Source organism: Narcine bancroftii, chromosome 5 (assembly GCF_036971445.1).
Source record: "Narcine bancroftii isolate sNarBan1 chromosome 5, sNarBan1.hap1, whole genome shotgun sequence".
NCBI lineage: Eukaryota > Metazoa > Chordata > Chondrichthyes > Torpediniformes > Narcinidae > Narcine > Narcine bancroftii.
In genome coordinates, this window is record NC_091473.1 from 76943859 (window position 1) to 76966801 (window position 22943).

General features: G+C 38.0%; 1 protein-coding gene across 36 annotated transcripts in view; it reads left to right on the plus strand.

Annotated features, from left to right (window-relative positions):
• The window catches only part of ptprc (protein tyrosine phosphatase receptor type C), a 287098-nt gene that overhangs the window by 195432 nt on the left and 68723 nt on the right, over positions 1 to 22943 (plus strand). For all 36 annotated transcript variants that reach the window (XR_011357642.1, XM_069937885.1, XM_069937884.1 and 33 more), the window contains 3 exons: positions 6819 to 6950; positions 13416 to 13538; positions 17956 to 18123. Coding sequence is in view for 35 of the 36 variants with exons in the window: in XM_069937885.1 (XP_069793986.1) it covers positions 6819 to 6950; positions 13416 to 13538; positions 17956 to 18123 (423 nt within the window). In the remaining variant the exon portion in view is untranslated. The remainder of the gene's footprint in view (positions 1 to 6818; positions 6951 to 13415; positions 13539 to 17955; positions 18124 to 22943) is intronic.

A 22943-nucleotide genomic window follows, 5' to 3' on the forward strand; every position in this document is an offset into this window, starting at 1 on the left:
ACTGGATATGGCCACTGCATCCTGAGTAAGCAAATTTATTGCTCATCCTCTGGCAGAAGGCCAGTACACCAAGTTCCGCCAGTTTCTTCTTGACACACTGGAACTTACTAGGCATAAGCATGGCATGCGTCTTTTGAATATTGAAGGCCTAGATGACAAGAATCCATCAGACCTGACGAATGAGATGCTGGCATTGTCAGATGGTCATTCGCATTGTCTGCTTTTCAAAACCTTATTTCTGTCAAAACTTCCAGCTCACGTGGCCATACCCAATGGTTACATGGATTTCTGCCATCCCCATGGCATGGGTCGAGAGGCTGACAGGCTCTATCGTACTCCTACACAAGAATCTGCCCGAATACATCCTGTTTTTGCAGCAGAAGCATCTCCCGCATCCTACCAGCCTCCTGTATCTGGAGTCCAATCCAAGAAAGAGGAACGTGCTGATGTACATCGAGAGTGGTGTTTTTACCCTCGCTGCTGGGGAAAAATTGCCCATAAGTGCGTCCAGCCATGTACCTACTACAAAAAGAAGTCGGGGGAAAAAAGAGAGCCAGCTGCCAGTAGTGGCCTTGGCAGCTGGCATACATACAGGCCTATTGTACCTTCAGGACAAAGCGGGTAAATGTAAATTCCTTACACAGGTGCTGAACTTAGTATGCTCCCACCGACCTATTTTGAAAGGATGTGTAAAAAATGCCACTTGACCTTGCGAGTGGCAAATGGAACGGCCATTCCAAGTTTCGGCACTAGACGAGTCACAATCAGAATAGGTGGAACCACGTTCCATTGGAATTGAGTCCTCGCTTCTGTCGCTCAATCCATTTTGGGTGCAGATTTTTTAATGTTCCCACAATTTATTGGTAGAAGTAAAACCCAGAAAATAAGTTCACACCACCACCTTTCAGACATATCCACTGGCATGCATCAAGGGGAGAGTTTCACAGCTCGGAGTTCATATGTTACACAAAGACTCATATTGCTCTACTCAGTGAATTTCCCTATATTCTCACCCCTAACTTCAATGCCTCAAGAACAGCTTATGGTGTGCCTCATTACATAGACGCATCAGGCCCACCGGTCCATGCCAGGGCTCATCTTCTGGCGCCTGATAAATTGCGGCAAGCAAAGGCAGAATTTAAAGCAATGGAAGAATTGGGTATCATCTAATGCTCAAACAGCCCTTGGGTCTCACCATTGCATATGTTACCCAAGAAGACAGGCGGATGGAGACCCTGCGGCGACTACAGTAGGCTTAATGATGTCACTACACATTCCACCCATACCCCCATCTGCATCATTTCTGCATATTTTCAAAGATTGATTTGGTTAAGAGATATCATCAGATACCGATTCATGAGAATGATATTCCCAAGACAGCAATTATTATGCCGTTTGATCTTTTTTAATTCCTCAGAATGTCATTTGCCTTAAAGAATGCCACACAAACTTTTCAGCGGCTTATGCATGCTCTAGGCAGAGATTTAGCCTTTGCGTATATTTACTTGGACAACATCCTTGTAGCAAGTCAAAATGAGCAAGATCACCGCCTGCATTTGCATTGCCTTTTCCAATGGCTCCAAGATTTTGATCTGACAATTAACCTTGACAAGTGTCAATTTGGCAAGTCAACCATAGAATTCTTAGGGCATAAAATTACAGCAGATGGCATATCTCTGTTATCAGGCAAGGATGACAACATCCGTACATTCTCCAGACTTGTCACCGTCAAAGGGCTACAGAAGTTTTTGGGAATGATAAATTTTTATCACAGATTTATTCCCAGGATTGCTGACATCCTGTGACCCCTGTTTGACATCATCTCTGCTCCAAACAAAAACATTACCTGGACCGCAGAGGCAGAGGCCGCATTTATGTCCGGCAGAGGCATTAGCCAAAGCAGCAATGCTTGTGCATCCAAATCCTGAAGCTGCTTTGACACTTAGCACAGATGCCTCGGATACAGCTGTAGGTGCAATTCTGGAAAAATATCAACAATGGCCATTATCAGCCCCTTGCATTCTTTACTATCATCTAAGACCAGCGGAAATGAAGTACAGTGCCTTTGATCGAGAACTATTAGCACTTTATCTGACTATAAGGCACTTTCGTTATATCTTGGAAGGTTGACATTTCACCATATTCACAGACTATAAACCGCTCATTTTTGCCTTTAGCAAAGTCACAGATCCTTGGTCAGCAAGACAACAACGACATTTGTCCTACATTTCGGAGTTTACTACAGACATAGGCCATATTTCGGGAAAGGACAATTTAGTCGCAGATGTGCTCTCTAGATCAAGTGTGTGCCATATTCAAGGTGGAGTCAACTTTGCTGAACTGGCTGCAGCACAATCCGTGGATCCGGATATACAGGCATACAGTATAGCTATTACTGGACTCGACATTCAACAGGTGACACCACAACAAGGTAGTCCAGAACTCCTTTATTGTTAGGCTATCCTTGCTCATTGGTCCCATTATCTTGGAGACGGAATCTTTTTGATAACGTTCACAATCTATCACATCCATCCATCAGGACTTCAGTCAAAATAATGTCAAAAAAGTACGTGGCATAGGCTGATAAAAGACATCACGTAATGGGCTCAAACGTGTATATCCTGCCAATCTGCAAAAATTCAACACCACATCAAGGCACCCATACAGTCTTTCCTGACAATATGCAAAAGATTTGAGCATTTGCATGTGGTTCTGGTTGGACTATTACCAGTATCACAGGTCATGAGGTATATTCTCACGGTAGTAAACCGCTTCATAGGCTGGCCAGAGGCAAAAACACATTCCATTACCTGTCAGTGATACTGAGGCATGTGCTAGAGTGTTCATCTTAAATTGGATTGCTAGATTTGGAGTGACTACACACAACGTCGGACAGTGGACCACAGTTCACTTCGGCATTATGGGCTTCCTTGGCTCGTTTTTGTGGTACCCAGTCGCACCACACTACTGTGTACCATCCACAGTCCAACGGCCTGGTGGAAATTTCCATCAACAACTTAAATCTTCACTGAAGGCCCAACTCACCGGCCACAACTGGGTCGATGAACCACTTGGGTTCTACTAGGTGTACGAACAGCTCCAAAAGAAGATCTGTCTGCATCGTCTGCAGAATTGATGTATGGTACGGCCCTTATGGTTCACTTCACGAGGAATTCAGACATGGACATCCTGCAACAACTCCACAAGGATATTACTAACAGCAAACCATCCTCTACCAACTGCCCCATTCACTACGAAACACTGAATTTATATTCCAATGAAGACAGGTTCCAGGGGCACCGTTTTTTCACAGCTTTCTTAAAAATTATTTGTTCTTGAAAATATGTTGATTACCTTCTGAGACATCCACCATGAACATCACTGGAATATTTCAAATTTTTGGATCACACTTGTCTCTTTACTTCAAATTCCTTTCTTTGTTTGACCAAAGCAGGGCTAAAGTCCTTTGCATTGTCCACCCTGAATGGGCCATTGTTATTTTTTGAATATTTGCATACTGCTCCCAAGATTGCATCTTTCTCCCAGTAACTTAATTCTCTTACCAGGACTCGTTGTGGTCTCTGTTCACTAGTTCTTCTGGGTCAGAAGATCTAGTGAGCACTTTTAATTTGCAACTTTGCATTGTCTTGTTTTGTCCCAGCATTTGTGGGATCCATGTTTCAAAGAAACATGGTTTTTCCTCTCAGTCCAATGATCGATCTTGTCCATCAATCTTTTTCTGTTTATGTCCCAGTATTTGCTGTCTCTTCTAGAGCCTTTAGCCTGTCTTTTGTTTTGTCCGCCTCACCCTCCACTTGAATCATTTGTTCCGTTAAATCTTTCATGATTTTTATAAAATTTCTGATATAATTTCCAACATGTCTCACCGTTGATTCAATGCTCGAAAAATTAGTGCACAAATTTTTGTTTTGTTCAGGATGATGGTTATATCTGAGGCAGTGTCCTCGATGTTCCTGACTGATCTGTTCCATTTTGAGGTTTTGTTTTTGGTTGCCTTGGTCATTTTGCCCTAGTTTTATCCATATTTGATGATAACATTCTGATTTTTGAGAAATCAGACCATCTTTTTAATACTTCTTATGGAAAGTGTTATAGGCCCAGAAGACCCCAAAACTCAGCAGCAATAGAAATTCACCAAGACAAATAGTTACTTAAACAAAGGTCATTTTTAATATTCTTTAAACATAAAAACAGGATCAAACTTTAACTTGTTACTATTAACTTAACTAACCTAATGAAGTGCCAGTTAATGAAGTAGACAAAGACAATGTGGTCAAACAATAATTGTGGCTTTTATTAGCAGAAACTCATAGTACAATAATGAAAGACAATAGGTGCATGTACAGTTATATCCAAGGGGAGTGTCCTTAACAGTAGAGATAATGCACAGCCAATGTTAGTACAGCCAGGCTCATCAGCGGGGAGACAGGCAGCTTGGCAGACATTCACCACACCTAGCTTAAACCCCTTCTAATCCTAAGTGCCCATGTATGTAATGTGTGTGTAAATTCAGAAAAGTTCTTTGATTCACAGTCCAAACTCACTTCTCACTCCCCCAAGTTCACTTGTTGCAGGCAATTCTTATACTGTGCACAGAATATAACATTTATGAATTTTAACCAAGGTCTGGTGCTTAAAGGTTACTGCTCAGGAAGGTTCTAGTTAATTTCAGAGATATTTGTTGCTCGTTGGACATTCGCAAACTGATTCCCTCCGATCAGGCATTTCAGTGTCTTGCCCCATCAGGGTTTTCCAAATGATAACCTTTTCTTCTGAAGGCCTTCACAGAGTTCCTTTTTATCCCCCCTATTTCAGGTGAAACACTCTAGCCAGCCATTTCGTCTTGTATAGACCACAAGGGTTTTCAACTGGCTGAACTCAGAACTCGTCTTCAAAATGGTGTTTCAACAAGGTGCCAGTTTGCCATAACTGCAGAAAACCATTTCTCTCTCTCTCGCTCTCTCTCTCGCTCTCTCTCGCGCTCTCTCTCGCGCTCTCTCTCGCGCGCTCTCTCGCGCGCTCTCTCGCGCTCTCTCTCGCGCTCTCTCTCGCGCTCTCTCTCGCGCTCTCTCTCGCGCTCTCTCTCGCGCTCTCTCCCGCGCTCTCTCCCTCTGCTTACAAAACCATATGACCTTCTTAGAAAAGCAAACTGCAACCAGACAGATTGTGGAACCGGACCAAAACTTCTGAGTCCCTTCACCTGTTGTTTTCTAAACAATAATCCATTACTCCACAGCATGTCCAATTAACACCTACTTGTGAAGTCTCTATAGGCATTCTTCAAAGTTTTTGCAAAGGCATTAGGAGCCTGGACTATCTATCTTGAGCAAAGCTCTGGCATTTTAAATGAAGTCTGTTTTGTGAACTGTGTATATTTGTTTGTGACCTACACTACCCCCACAATCTATCTCCTTCAAAAACATATCTCTATACAAAACACATCTGCTCTGATCCTCTAGATGGCCATGTCCTTGTTCAAGTTAATTTCTAGCAAATGTGTTCATAGAAGAATATGTTTTCATCTGTATAGCAACTTGGATTATTTCAAGACCTAATAAATGAAGGACAATTGAAATGTAACATAGAAAGTGTGGTGACTGATTTATAAAAAATGGTCGTGATCAAAAAGATATGTGGACATTGGTGAGGACCAGAAAAAGAATGGGAAACATGGTTCTTGGGAATTAGTTATGGAAAATAAAGATGGGATTGCTCACAAATAACTTGGCCAAGGATCATTTTGATGGCATTAGATAGGAACTTGCAAATATTGATTGGATGAAGCTGTTAGCAGCTAAAGGTCAATGTGGAAGGGGAGTAGGAGGCTTTTAAAAGATGAGATTGCAAGAATTCAGAACCATCATGTTCCTGGCTGAGTAAAGGGCAGGGCTTCTGGGATTGGGGAAAATCAGCTGATGAGGAATTTTGAGGCTCCGATCAGAGAAATAGAAACATATGAGGTGTATATGGAATGTAAGAGAACACTAAAAGGATCCATCACAAAGAATTGCTATTTGTTGTCTTCTCTGTTCATGGAATGGATTTGGAACTGGTCTAGAGAGGTCTTTGGAAGCTAGGCAGCTGATAAAAGGTTGGTTGGGCTGAATGTTCTCATCTGTTTGGACCAGCCATCAAAAAAAAACCATTGTATATGGGACATTTTGAGTCTGTATCAACATTGAGGAAAGCAATAAATATTCAAGTTAATTGACCATCACAGAAATTGTTTGCACCAGACTCACAGTTTGTGTCTGTGGGTTTGGACAGTTCTCACAAACTGAACATAACCCTGGAACTGTCTATAATAAGGTATGATTGGGTCAATGAAGGGAAGATATTTCCACATGTGATGAGACCAACATTTGGTAATTCATGTAGAACTCTAACAGATAATCCCAGAGGTATTTTTTTCTTCAAAGATTGGGGAGATCAGTCCCATGAGAAATAGTTCAGGCAATGAGTATGATGAGAAGTTTGATAAACAAATGCTGGAGAATGGAACCTATTACCTATCTCTTGTTACTCTGTGTTCCTCCCTTGCCCCTCCCCCCACCTTCTTATTCACACATTGACTGCCTTTTATTTTCCTTTCTCCTGCTCTTATGTGCACTGTGTTGAAGAAAGGAACAGCAGGATGTATTGATATAGTTAGTTGTGAGGCATGGATAGAGGTTTCAGATGGACCATAACCTTTTTGTGCTTTCATGCTGACATGATTTGATGTAATCACAGTTTTGCAGGTTTAGGGAAGTTTTCAATATATTACTCTTTGTTGTTTGTTGTTTTTTTTTCTCCAGAAAATAAGACATTAATCAATGAAACAAATGTGACAAGAGAAAACTGTGGGGATTACAATTGCTCTGTCAAAATCAAAAATTCTAAAGATGGGAACACGGTTGTAACGAAGGAGTTGAAGATAGAAGTTGAAAGTAAGCATTCCAGATTACAATCATATATGATGATCAGAAGACTGAATAATGTTGGTCCATGTCAATCATAAGGAAGACAGTGTTTCCTTTTACATAATGTGCAAGTTACAAATTTCAACCTTTATGTTAATAGATTATGGTTGTTATGTTCTTTTTGACAATTTCTGTTGTGAAATCCAATGCTATTTAAATGTCTTTCAGTGGCTTAGAAAAGAAGGTGAAGGTTCAAAGACTGAAATTAGAGAGTTTATTCTGTGTATGTACTTCCTGCACATAGTGTACCAGCATTTGAAACTTTGGATGGCAATGACTAAAGTCCACTTCCTTTGCACTCTCCTCTGAACTGATGCAGCTGTACATACTGATATCTAATGAGTAAACACCACCAGTAAGTCAGTCAGTCAGTCAACACTCAAAATGCCCAAATAAATCACTAAACCTCTGTTATATTTTTGATCATTCCTGAGTGATCAATGAGAAACATAAGGCCATCTGCCCTGAAATACTGCATCAAGCAGGACATGAGTTGATTGTTTTCTTCAGTGAACTGATTTCTCCACTGAACACGGTATGAGAATGACAGGATAATGATTCTGATTTTCCATTCTGGTGGAATCTTTGAAACTATTGTTTATTAGAGATGGCTGTCATGCAACCGTCATTTCTCTCCGGATGATGGGTGAGCTGCACATTGTTACAGAGTTGAAAGGACCCCAAAAACCAGCAGTAATAGATATGCTCCACAACAGAGGGTTAGTTAAACAAAAGTTGTTTTTAATTATATTTGAACAAGAAAACAGAATTAAACTCTAACTTATTACTTAACCTACTTACTTAAACTACCTAACTACTTAATCCCCCCTCTAATACTAAGTGCAGGTGTGTGTAATGTATATTTAAGATTAGAAAAATTCTTTGGTTCACAGTCCAATCTCACTGGTTGCAGGCAATTCTTGTACTGTGCTCAGAAGTTAGCATTACAAAGTTCACCTGTCTTTGGTGCTTAACAGGCAAATGGTTACCACTCAGGAGGGTTCTTGCTGGTTTGCAGAGAGAGAGATTCCTTTTCCAGGACATCCGCAACTGATTCCTTCTCAATCAGTCTTGCTGAAGAAACTTGCCCCCTTCAGGGTTCTCCAGATGATCCTCTTTCTTTCAGGTCAATTTTCAGACCGCCAATCTCCTCCTTTGACCAGACAGCCTTCCAAAGTTTGCCACCTTGTCCTTCTGGAAATAATTTCTGTCTCCTCTCTCTCTGTTTCACACCCTCCCTCTCTGAGAGCAAAACTGTTCTCCTCTGCCTGCAAAGATCACATGCTCTCCCTGGCAAGCTGCTGTCGATATTTTGTTGCCTCCTACAAAAAGCATTCTGCAAAAGTCCTGCAAATATTCTGTGTATTAAAATGTGTGTGTGCAAGCTGCTCTAACAATTCCTCCCAAACCACCTCTGAATAATCTGTTACAACATATCTTCACTCAAATAATACAAATAAATTGTGGTAAATCACTGATATCCTTTTTGTAACATCAGGGAACAAATTTGTGTATATCAAAAGTAATTCTTTCAACTGCATCTGCTCTTGTAACTTAAGATGGCCTAACCTTTCTTCCAAATTTTACAAAATTGTTGAGTTAGACAGGTGCACAGGAACCATGGTTTCTTTAAGGTTATCCTCACAAGATTCTTTTCCATAATCATATGATCCACCACATTCTCCACTCTGTCAACAGCTAACACCTCTGATACAGATTGTTCTCCAATATCCTTATTCTCATAATGAGCTTTCAATATATTTATGTAACAAACTTGAGTTTTATACCTTCTATCTGGAGTGTTAACCACATCATTAATATAATTCAGTTTTGATTTAATTGTGTATGGTCCAGAAAATCTAGCTTTCAAAGGATTGACATGTGTTGGAAACAAAATTAAAACTTTACTTCCTGTTTTAAAATTCCTCACCTGAGCTTTCCTGTCGAATAAACACTTCATTTTACCCTGAGCCATTTCTAAACTTTCTTGAGCCAAAGTCCACACTTTATGTAACCTATCTTTAAATTTAGAAACATAATCTAGCAAATCCAATTGCACATCCTCATTAACCCACTGTTCTTTTATCAACATTAAAGGTCCTCTAACTTGATGTCCAAGCACAATTTCAAAGGGGCTGAAACCTAATGACTCCTGCACAGCCTACCTTGCTGCAAACAACAATAAATGAATACTTTCATCCCAATCTTTTCCATTCTCTGTACAGTAAACTCTCATCATATTTTTAAAGAGTAGAATGAAATCTTTCCAAAGCTCCCTGAGCTTCAGAATGGTACGCAGATGAAGTGATCTGTTTTATTCTCAACTCATAAACTAACTGTTGAAACAACCCAGACATAAAGTTAGATCTTTGATCACTCTGGATCTCTTTCGGTAGTCCAAACACTGTGAAAAATCTTACTACTGTTTTGGCTTTAATATTTCTCAGTGGTATAGCCTCTGGAAATCTCGATGCTGCACACATAATTGTTAATAAGTACTGGTTACCAGGTTTAGTTTTTGGCAGGGGGCTTACACAGTCTACAATAACCCTAGTGAAAGGTTCCCCAATAACAGGAATAGGTTGTAATGGAGCCACTGGAGGATCCTGGTTAGGTTCCCCACAATCTGACAAACATGACATGTCTGGCACCAATTTACAACATCCTTCATCAAACCAGGCCAGAGAAATTGCTTGAAAATCTTATTCATGGTTTTCTTTACACCAAGATGACCACCCAAAGGTGTACTGTGGGCTAGATCTGATATTTCCTTGCAATAATTTCTAGGAACAACTACCTGATGAATCACTCCACACTCTTCATCAGCAGGAATATCAAGAGGTCTCCATTTTCTCATCAGCACTTCACCTTTTAAGTAATATTCACAAACCATTTCTTTAATCTCATGTTCAGTTACTGCTTTCTCCCTTAAACTAACAAGATCTGCATCTATTTTCTGTTGCAGAATTTACTCTTTCCTTGACAAAGAGAAATCCTCACTCTCACAATGACCCTGCTCTTTCAAAAGTACTTCAGAAGTACTGGGCAAATCTCTATCAACTGGATTTTCTTCAGTCATCATTTCCTTAGTCACAGACTTAGTCACCACACATGCAGGATATATCTCACCATCCTCTCTGATCACATCCTTACTAGGCCAATTTGTCAATCTTAAAACTGACCCAATTTTATCCTCTGCCAAATCATTCCCTAATAAAAATGAGACACCCTGCATGGGTAACTTTGGAATTACTCCCATTACAACAGATCCTTTGACTAATTCTGAATTCTGCACAACCTTGTGAAGCGATATTGACTCTACCTCACCTCCAACACCTTTAATCAAAGCTGTCACCCCTGTGTCAGTCCTTTGATCCACAGTTAAAACACTTTCTAACAGAGCAGCCCCAGTATCTCTAAAGTTTTTAACTTGAACCTGTGGTTCTCCCTCATCAAAAGGAGGCACTAGATTTACCTCTCTACGAGTCAAAAACCCCTCCGCAGGAGTTACAGCCTCAGTTCTCGTACTTATTTCTATCTCCATTCTTAACTGTTCTCATTGAAACTGTCTGTTCCTTTCAACTTCCTCTAACTCGTGTTTCCTCCGTTTTTCAGCTTCCTCTACCACATATATCCCTTTTTCTCTTTCTTCTTGCACCCTCAATTTCTCCAATTCCAATTCAAAAGATCTATTCTCTGGAAAATTTTCTAAGTCTTCCTCAACAAATTTTCCTTCACATATAATATTTCACTATATACCTCTGTATTTGTACTTTACTCATCCAATATTTAACTTCAGCAAATTTTCAGTGCCTTAGAAATAGCCATCAGTTCCTCTTTTCTCATGCTCTGCAGCTCTGCAGGTGATGGTTATAACAAAAATGTATTAACTTCCATTGCTGCTGTTTTTCTAGGCACCAGCTTTAAGTTCGCTTGCAAAAATTCCAGACTAATAGCTTGCAAACATAAAAACCCAATCAACTAATTAATCATCAAATTGCAATGTTCAAATCTTAATAGACGAGCTCCCATAAAATGTTACGGAGTCCAGAAGACCCCAAAAACCAGCAGTAATAGATATGCACCACAACACAGGGTTAGTTAAACAAAAGTAGTTTTTAGTTATATTTGAACAAGAAAACAGAATTAAACTCTAACTTATTACTTAACCTACTTACTTAAACTACCTAACTACTTAATCCCTCCCCTCTAATACAAAGTGCGGGTGTGTGTAATGTTTATTTAAGATTAGAAAAGTTCTTTGGTTCACAGACATATCTCACTGGTTGCAGGCAATTCTTGTACTGTGCACAGAAGTTAGCATTAACAAAGTTCGCCAGTCTTTGGTGCTTAACAGGCAAATGGTTACCACTGAGGAGGGTTCTTGCTGGTTTACAGAGAGATATTCCTTTTCCAGGACATCCACAACTGATTCTTTCTCAATCAGTCTTGCTGACGAAACTTGCCCCCTTCAGGGTTCTCAAGATGATCCTCTTTCTTTCAGGTCACCTTTCAGACAACCAATCTCCTCCTTTGACCAGACAGCCTTCCAAAGTTTGCCAGCTTGTCCTTCTGGAACTGATTTCTGTCTCCTCTCTCTCTATTTCACACCCTCCCTCTCTGAGAGCAAAACTGTTCTTCCCTGCCTACAAAGATCACACGCTCTCCCAGGCAAGCTGCTGTCAATACATTGTTGCCTCCTGCAAAAAGCATTCTGCAAAAGTCCTTCAAATATTCTATGTATTTAAATGTGTGTGTGCAAGCTGCTCTAACAATTCCTCCCAAACCACCTCTAAATACTCTGTCACGACATATCTTCCCTCAAATAATACAAATAAATTGTAAAGGTCCCCCGCTGCTCCTCTCTGCAAAGTCCCTACAACATAAATACATATTCATCTCCAAATATGGACACAGATTTCTATTTAAGGTGTGAAAAATTTGTTTCACTACATACTAAAGCTATCTTTTTTTTTACTTTAATTCAAGCTTATGTCCTCTCATTATAGCCATACCATTTCTATGCATGTACAATTCTGTTCACACCCATCAGTTTATCAGCACAACTCCATAGTAGCAGAAGGGGATTGAAATTTGGGAATAACATTTTATTTAAACTTTCTAGCCTAATTCATAATCATTTTAAAATATTTTATTTATTAATTTTAAATCACAATATGAATTGCATGACATAAAATTCAAAAATTATAAAAATTCCATGTAGTATGCATAAAAAAAGAAAAGAAATCCCCCTCCACCCAACCCCTCAACCCTCCCCTCACCAAAACACTTGAAAAGAGAAACAAAATTAAAAAAGAAGAAACTGAATAAGAGAAAGAAATAAAGAAATGGAGAATACCAAGAGAATAAAACATAAATTCTGATTGGAGGTTACCAAGAAATGGGACCATTCAGAGAGCCTTAAACATACATACCCACATTTTGTAAATAAGGGGTCCATATTTTCAAAAATGGATGGCATTTATTTTGCAGACTAAACGTAATTTTCTCTAATGTTATACAGCTACGAAGTTCTATGTGCTATCTTTCCATATCTGACTTCCATGATATTGCTATGCATTTTCTAGAAATTGCTAAAGCAATTTGCTCAAATTCAATTTGTTACATATTTAATTTTAATTTAGGTTTTATAACCTTAATATTACCCACTAAAAATAACATCAGATCCTGATTCATAAATCTTTGATGACTTGGCACACAATTTCTTCAATCACCACAGGATACACTATCTCATGGGTGATCGATTACTCAGGTGTTTTGCTATCTAACTCTTCTATCTTATATTTCTCCTTCAAATAAAAGGTGCGGGGAAGTTATTTTTCTCTGTCGGTTTCCAATCCAATGCCATTACTTTTCTTAGGAAGTTGGTAGCAGATTACTACACGCTGGACATGAAGGTATCCTCCCACTGGAGTGATAAGTTGGACTTCTATGATGGGATAGAGACTGAGACTGAGACCACTTAAAAAGATCCTCACTGTCAGCAAAACATTCAAGTCGTTCCTTTGGGTTTGGGCCATGAAAGACTAATCAATGTAATCAAATTGTAGGATGCACCTATAATTAAGAAAATGGCTTTCAAGTTTACTAAAAATTTGCAATAAATTTGCAGCAGGCTAAGACTAACTATAGAACTATGTTTCAGTGCCAGTCCTCCCAATGAAAGCTACATTCTTTTGAGGTCTTAACCTCTCTCAAGGTTTGCAATTTCCCTGGGTCATGTAAATGCCACAAGAGAAGAATGAATATTGACTGGAGGAATTTGGTCTGAAGCAATCCATGAATTTGTAATGAAAATGATGTCAAATTGTGACCTTTGTTTTCACAGCTGTTCTGTTTAAATAAATATGAAAATCTGAGAACAATATTTGTGAGATTGGTGATTTTTTTATTTTTTTTAAATTTTTATAGAACCTGATAATCTGAGTTTTAATATAACTGAACTGAAGAATACATCCTTTAAAATACAATGGAATTTGAAGCAATCTGGATTAAAACCTTTAGAAAATATTACAATTTATTATAAGCTAAAAGGTAAGAAACTTTATATAATGGGTGAGCAAACTACAACAGTGCTATTTCACAATGGATGTACATAGTTTTGGGAGGCTCTGTGCTCAGAATTTGCCACCGCAGTGCCTACCAATATATATGCTTGCTCTTTGCTTAATCTCCATATATTTTATGGCATGGTGCTGACAATGTGAGATCGACATAGCAATTTCAATTTGAGAGTTCAGGGAAAATAACCATAATTTAAGGGAAGAGTGTGAAATTAGCAGTGCCAAGAATGAAAAGTGGAAATTATTCAAATTGTGAATTCTTTGACTACTCCAGTTAAGAGAGGAAGAAGAAAAAGCAGATAATTAAGTATTTGAAATCAATATATACCAATGAGAAAGACTGCAATACTGGATCTCCTATTAGAGAATGTGATAGGATGGGTAACAGAAGTATATGGAGGAGAACATTCTGGGTCCAGTGATAATAATGCCATTAATTTCAAATTAATTATGGAGAAGAATAGGTCTTGGCCTCCAGTAGAGATTCCAAATTGGAGAAAAATTAATTTTGAGGAAACGAGAAAGGATTTGGGATAAATTGCTTTTGGACAAGGACGTGCGAAGTAAAAATACATTCGAAAGTGAAATTCTGAGAGTAGAGTGTTTATATATTCTTGGCAGGATTAAAGACAAAATTAGCAGGTATTGGTTTTTGAGAGATATTGGAAATCTGGTTCAGAGGAATAGAGAGGTACAGAGCAGGTATAGACAACGGAGTAAATTAGGTACTTGAGGAGTATAAAAATGCAAGAAAAACATCAAGAAGGCTAAAATAAGACAGATGAATTTGCTTTGGCAAACAATGTGAAGGGAAACCCTAAGGGTTTCTATAGGTATATTAAGACAAGAGTCAAAATTGGTCCTCTTGAAGATCAGAGTGGTCAGCTTTTTTGGGAAAAAAAGAGAAGGGGGAGATTTTAAATGATTTTTTTATCAGTAGTCTCTCAGGAAACTGGCACAGAGTTGTGGGAAGTAAGGAAAATAAAAGGTGAGGTCCTGGAATGTAATGAGATTAAAGGGAAGGAGGTGTTTGCTGTCTTAAAGCAAATCCCTAGGTCCTGACAAGATATTCCCTTTGAACTTGAGGAGGCTCGAGTAGAAATTGGAGGGGTTCTGGCAAAAATATTTTAAATGTCCTTAGCCACATCTGGTGACAGAGATTTGAGGGGTAGTTCACATTGTTCCATTGTTTAAAAAAGGCTCTAAAGTAACCCTCGAAATTATAGGCCAGCCAGCCTGACACCAGCAGTGGGTAAAGTATTGGAAGGTGTTCTAAGAAATCGGATATATAATTATTTAAATATCCAGAAACTAATTAGGGATAGACAACATGGTAAGTTGGGTTCAACCAATATTATAGAGCTTTTTGAGAAGGTTACCGGGAAAGTTGAAGGAGGAAAGGCTAAGGATGTTGTCTACATGGACTCTAGTAAGGTCTTTAACAAGGTCCAACATTATTTATTTCTCTCCCTGTTGTAACTCCCTGTCTCCCTACTGTCCTACTCTCTACACTCTCATTTTGAATTCCCTCCCTCTGACAAACTAGTTTAAACCCTCCCCAACAGCTCTACCAAACCCTCCTGCCAGGATATTGGTTCCCTTCCACTTTAGGTGCAGCCCATCCTTGTTATGGAGGTCTGACCTTCCCCAGAAGTGATCCTAATGATCTAGGAATCTGAAGCCCAGTCCCCTGCACCAACTCCTTAGCCACGCATTCAGCAGCCATATCTTCTTATTAGCACCCAGTCTAGCATGTGGCACAGGCAGCAATCTGGAGATTACCACCCTCGAGGTCCTATCTTTTAACATTCTACCTAACTCCCTATATTCCCTCTTTAGGACCTCATCTCAATAGAGTGGACCATGACACCCGGATGCTCCCCGTCCCCTTTCAGAATGCTGGGAAGACAATCTGAGACATCCCTGACCCTGATACCTGGGAGGCAACACACCAACCGGGAGTCATGATGCATTCCAGCAAACTTCCTGTCTATCCTCCTAACCAACAGGTCCCCTATCACTAAGGCTCTCCTCTCACCCCTTCCCTTATGAGCTGAGGTGCCAATCTCTGTGCAGAGACATGACCGCCTTGATATCCCTGGTAGATCGTCCACACAAGCAGTATCCAAAATGACATACCTTTTGCTGGTGGGAATGTCCATAGGGGTGCTCTGCATCATTGGTCCCTTCCTTTTACCCCTCATGAGAGTCACCCATGTATCTGCATCCTGTCTATATGGGGTGACTACCTCCCTGTAGTTTCTCTCAATTACCTCCTCAGCCTCCTGAATAACCTATAGTTCATCCAGCCCCAGATCCAGTTGCTGAACTCGGTCTGTAAGGAGCTGGAGCTGAGTGCACTTCCTGCAGGTGTGGTTATCTGGGACAAGTATACATTCCCAGATTTCCCACATTCCACAGCTGAAGCAATCTACAGCCCTAGCTGACTCTATTAGCATAACATCCGTGACTAGTCTTACTTTCTCTTCTTACCTTGGTTTCTGCAACAGCGCTCCTCAGCCCTGCATGACGTGGACACTTTCTCCTCACTTGCTTTCGCCAAAGCCTGATTGGCCAAAGGCTGGAAGTCCCACTCCTTCGCTGCGCCACTCACTCGCTGGCCTCTCCTTGTTCCTCCCCTCCTTTTTATTGGCCTACTAACCAATTACACAATTAATTAACACACACACACACACACACACACACACACACACACACACACACACACACACACACACACACACACACACACACACACACACACACACACACACACACACACACACACACACGTTAAGTGCCCTTAATAAACATTTCTTCTTACCTTCTGGTCTCTTCTTTCTTCATGCCTTACCTTCCCAACAGCCTCTCCTCCTCACTCCTCCTGTGGTCGCCTCTGACTCCTTTCCCCTCCCGATTTAATCAACATGCCTCCAGGTAAGTGCCTTAAAAAAGACTCCTTACCTCTCCTTCCCTCCTCTTTACTCCTCTCCCGACTTTTACCCTAGGCCCCCATAAGTGCCCTTAATAAACACTTCTTACCTTATGGCCTCTTCTTTCCTCTGCCGCCTCCTCTCCTGACTGTTTGACCAGGCCCCAATCACATAGAAGAATCATATAATCTGACATTTACTGCTACTTAGCTTCCTATTAGATCATTTGATATCATCCAATCAGAGATATTTCCTTTTTTTCTACTCAACCCTCCTGCATCTCCTTTGTGACTGTATTTGGTTTTTTTTCCCCATTCTGATGAAGGGTCCCAGATCTGAAGCATTAACTGCAGATGCTGCCTAACACGTTGAGTGTCCTCAATATTGTTTTTTGTTATTTATTTCCCCATTTAATGATTAAAAATTTAAAAAAAATACTCAGGAGACCAGGCAGCATCTGTGAAAAGAGAAACACAACTAACATTTCATGCCAAAATTTATAGCAATTTCTTTTTTTATGTCCCAATTAAGTGACTTATGTTTTGGTGACACCTATTTTAGCATCAGGCAAAATGCTATCAAATTAGTGCAACAAAATGGATGAAATTCAATTTCTAGGCTTTTAAGCCTTTTTCATGATATTTTTAATGGTCCAGTTGGATCTATCATTCTGATTATCTGTAACAATGTTGATCGGTTATCATTAGGGTGAACCTTTGATGAGGAACTGGAAGAAGATTTTGTCCGATATGATGAGGAAGATGATTAAAATAAAGGCAATAAACCAGAAATAGGAAATAGACAAGTGGCAAGAAAGATGAAAACTGACATCAAAGGATAGGTTTACTTTTTAAGGGCTTGGTTGTAGTTTGGTAATTTTACCTGAACATCTAAGGAAGTCTATGGGCCAGTAACCCTGGTTATTTCTTTGGGATTGTACCCATTGACTTTCTTTGCCACTGATAACACTGATGACTTGAGTTGAAGGTTCCAGTGTTTGAGGAATATACCATTGAATCAAGAAAACAGAGCTGAGGAAAGAGTTCAGGGATGGCACTTGATGTAGGAACACTGAGGTTCGACATTTACAGTCACCACAAAAAATTGTAAAAGAGATCAATTTGAATTCAGACATTGTTTTTTTTTAATTATTGGTGTCTACATTTGTCCAGTGGGCTGACGGTTGGCTGACATTCCTTTGCTCATTGTATACTGTCTTCCTCTATGAAGGCCCAGCAACCAGGCTGGCCCCAGAAGTGGGTATACACCCATGTATTGTAAAGATTTGCTTTGATTTCATGGGCACAATATCAGCTGGTTTCAGCCAAGCTTCTCTCACTGACACTGCAATGTACAGTAGCTCTCTGGAACTGGGTCCTTATCTCAAAGTTTTAACTTTTACCAACATCAGGCTTTTGTCACAACAATTCAAATACAGATATCTTTCTTTTACAGAAACCACTAAAGACTGTTGTACATGTAAAAGTGCATCAGGCTCATGTATTTGTGATGATCTGAAGCCATTTAATAAATATGATGTTTACCTGAGAGCATTTAACAAGGATTGCAATGGACATTCTCAATCAAGTCAAGTTTCACAGAGAGTGAAAACTGAAGAAGGGTGTAAGTATTCCAATAATAGCAGTAAATTATTCATAGGTGTCAATCTTGCTATTAAGCAATAACCATTCTTATTCCTTCTCACACACTGCCTATCAACTGTTGCTCTGTCTGGTGAATGACTTACTATGGGAACTCTGTGCAATCTTTTCTCAAAAAGGAAGCTTACTTTACCAACTCTGATAATTTCATTGCCATCATTGATGTTGACCTGTACCTCACTAGTCGAGATAAATCTCTTTCCAGATTTCAGATTGATAACCACACATTTCTTTACATTCTCTGTCACTGTTCTGCTCATTCATAGACCCCATCCCTGTTGTCTATTTGAAAGACGACCACTTAAAAAGCTGTTAACACCAGAAATCTGAAATTAAAGAGGTATTTCTCAAAAAATGTTGTTATCTTTTATACTTAACAATATCTCTGAAGGTTCTTCCTAACTTTCAATGAGTATTTGCAGTGTTTTTTTCTGATCTATTTCAGAAGGCAAATTTGATTTCTTGTTTATATTTTTGTGGCAAAAATATAATTTTGATAAATGTCTATAAAGGAAGAGGTTGTGAAGTCTATAAAGGGAAATGTAGTTGAAACCCCTAAAAATGGGATCAGCCTGACAGTAATTGTGCACAGCAATGGTCAGATGGATCCATTTATTTTTGACTCAATAAATTTAAGATTTAAGTTCCACTAGAATAACTTGATCACAGCAACTTAGGCTATAAATCTCCAGCTAAGATGTTTACTTTCAGAGGCTGTCCTTTGGGGTCACAGATAACTTCCTTCCTCTCCAGTTTTGTGGGTTCTGAAGCATCTAATGAGGCTAATATGGGAACTTCATACGTACTCCATTAATGGTGAGGCAAGAGGTATTTGAAAGGCTGGATGAATACTTAGCTGGTATGCACCACTGCTGTTTATACAGGATCTCTGTACATATTCAGGTGCATGAACGTAAGGTTCTCTTTTACTGTCTCAAATGTTTCTTTTCCTCGTTGAGTGATTACATTGGACAATGATAATTTTTTCTTCACGAACATTTTTGAGTATATTATATGGATTTTGGGCTACTGATCATGAAAATCACTTTAAACTTTTTCTCTCACATTCTATTTTTTTTAGATATACCTATTTTTTGCAATTTCCTGTCATATTTTAAGTCTACTAGGATATTGCCCACAAAGCAAGCTTTTTTTGTCAGTCAAGGCATGCCTGGGCATCCACTCAGCCCAGGTGCTATGCAAATGTTGCCTAAGCCTGGGCATGTTTAGTCAGGATAGATACAGATAGGTTACAAAATAAGCTCATGTGCATTGAATGCATATTGATGCATATATTCTTCAGGCAATAGCTTAATGAGTTTACTTAACAAAAGCTATATTGTCTTCAATAAGATTCAATACAGCAGAAATATCTCATCAATGTCACAACAGCTATGATACATTCTGTTGCTTCTATGGCAAGTATATGCTTAAAGCTCAAAGACGCTGCATAACTACACTTATTAAATAGACCTATGAGCTCTACTTTAGCTGTAAATTTGGTGAACAAGACAAACACTGACTGGACTTCTCACCTTTGTTGTGCAACATGTGCAATCAACCTGAAGGATTAGCTCAGAGGTTTATTATGCAATTAAATATGGTAAAATCAATTAAAGTTAATTTAATGTTTCTCCAACTTGCTACATGTTACAGCAAATATGAAATTATATTTATGTTCAAATTAAAGTTGGCTATTATAATCCCCAATGTTTTTCTTTTACAGGGACAAATCTTTTGAAAAGAAATGGCCCAGTGTAATGGGCCAAAAATTCTCAAGTTAAATGGGAAGATTGATTTCTTTTTCACAGTGGCTTGGTCTTTTTAACCAAAATGAGTATATAAAGGAATAGTTATATCTGATCATGTTCTTGTTATTTTGTCTTTGAATTTTTCTGACATCTCTTTAACAAAAAGGCAATGGTGATTTAATACTAATCTACTTTTAGACAAAGATTTTTTAGACTTTATGGAAAAGCAAATGCATTTTTTTATAACTACAAATTCATCCCCAACTATATTTAAATTGATTGTATGGGATACAATTATACAATGAAAGCTTATTGGAGAGAGCAAATTATCTCTTATACAGCTAATATTAAGAAGACCAACAAGAAAAGGTTGGAATTAATTAAACAAATCAATTTACAATTTGCTCATGATAAAAATCCATGCTTAAATAAAATAAGAGTAGAACTTAGAACTAAATGTGACCTTCTCTCTACATCCTATTGAACAGCAATTGTTGAGGAGCAAGAGTCATTTAAAATAGATCAGTAAGATTCAGATGGGAGACGACAGGATGATTACTAATTATTTTAAAATGAATGATATTTTTATGAATCCTACTCCAACCTTTACACCTTTGAATTTAATAAAGATGCTACCTTAATGTAGGATTTCCCAGATTGCCTTAATTTTCTTATATATTCTTAGAACAGTCGTATAATCCTGGAGGCTCCTATATCTCAGGAGAAAATATTATTAGCTATTTATTCCTTACAATCTGGTAAATCTCCAGGACCAGATGGATATCTGTTGAATTTTATAATTTTTTTCCAAATGGCTTTTACCTCATTTAAGTTCTGTGATTGATAGGAAATTCTGTGAAAGATTGGAAGCTTCCACCAATTTTTAATGAGGCTTGTATATCTCTTTTTTTTAAAAAAAAAAGGAAGGACCCTGTGGAATATGTAGATATGAAAATATTGTCTAAAATTCTGGCCCATAAATTAGAGAATATTTTACCAAACTAGTTTTATTAAAAATCTTTACTCGTATTCTAATATACATCAATTGTTGAATATCTTATATTTACCTTCTCTCCTGCTACTGAATGTGTTCTTTCATTAGATGCTGAGAAGGCTTTTGATCGAGTGGAATGGAACTAGGTGTTTGCTATTTTAGAAGATTTGCATTTTGCCCACATTTTATTAAATGGATTAAATTATTATACTTATGTCCTACAGCCTCCATTCTCACTAATTCTCAACAATCAAAACATTTTAGGCTTAGGTTGCCCCTTAAGTCCATTGCTATTTGACTTGGTACTAGACTCTCTTGGTGTTGCTCTATGGAAGAGTAGAGATTTCTCAGGGATAATTAGGAATGGAGTTGAACGCAAAGTTTCCTTATATACAGATGAACTTTTGCTTTTTATTTCAAATCCTGAGATTTCTATACCAAACATATTAACCTTATTTGCCCACATTGGCCAGTTTTCTGGCTACAAATTATATCTGCACAAAAGTGAATTACTACCCTTAAAGGGGTATTTTTTCAAAATATTCTAATTTCCCATTTAAGATAGTGAAGGACCAATTTAGATATCTTGGAATTACAATTACTAGAAGTAACAAGAATTTATTGAAAGAAAACTTTTCTGCATTATTTAATCAGGTAACAGTATTATTATTGGGATGACCACCTTAGTTGATCACTATGATTGGATGCATCATTTTGATTAAAATGAGCATTTTACCTAAAGCTTTGTATATTTTTCAGTCTTTACAAATCTTTTAATTTTTTTTATTCATGGGATTCACTTGTATCTTCGTATATATGGCAAGGAAAACAACCTTGTTTAAATAAAGCTCATTTTCAAAAAAACTAAAAGGAATGGAGGACTGTCACTTCCAAATTTTAAATTCTATTATTGCGCAGTTAATATACACAATCTGCTCCTTATTTTTACATTTTTATAAATTAGATAACTGCCCTTCTTGGGTAGAAATGGAATTGAATTTTTCTAAAAATTCATCAGTTTTAGGGACCTTGTTACCATTTTACTTTTTCAAATTGACAGACAATTTGATAAGAATATGGTCACAATTTAGAAAGTATTTTGGATTTCTTAGTTTTTTTCTTCCCAATCCTATTATATCTAACTATCTTTTTCTACCCTCTTCATCAGATACAGGTTTAGGATGAGTATACACTAGGTATACTATCTTTAAAAGTTTAAAGATAATTTTGTTTCTTTTGAACAATTGACAGAAAAATTAAACTTTAATTTAATTTTTTTTTATTTTTATTTTAACTTTCAGATATTTACAAGTCAGACATTTCATTCAGACCAAGCTCTCTGATTTTCAAACATTCTCGATGTATTCTTTGACTGTCAACTGTCTCATAGAGGCTCAATATTAATTATTTATAATCATTTGGTGGATTTAAGAATAGCTTCACTAGTTAAGATCAAAATTGATTGGGAATTTGATCTGAATTTATCACTTGCAGATGAAGACTGGGATACTATTTTAAATATTATTAACGAGTCGTCTTTTTGTGCACAACATTGTTGCAATTCAGTGGTGTGCAGAGTTCATATATCTAAAGTTAAATAATCCTGCTTTTATTCTAATATTGATCCATTATGTGATAAGTGTAACATTTTTGAGGCTTCATTGATCCATGTTTTGGGCTTACCCTAGTTATGAAAAAATTTGGAAAAACATTTTTAAACTTTATCAGTGATTTTTAAGATCAAATTTGAACCATGCCCCATAATTGCTTTATTTGGGTTTTCACAAGAAGAGGATATACTTTTGAATTCATCTCAAAAGTGAATTTTAGCTTTTACCTCTCTGATAGCTAGACGGGCAATTTTGATGAAATGGAAAAACAACATTCCACCTACTCATATTCAATAGTTGTACGATGTCATGACTTTCCTAAGTTTAGAAAAAAAAATCAGATTATAATATTAAAAATGTAAAATTTAATTCTCATAAGACATGGGACCCATTCATGGATTGTTATTATCAGCATTTAAAGAATTAA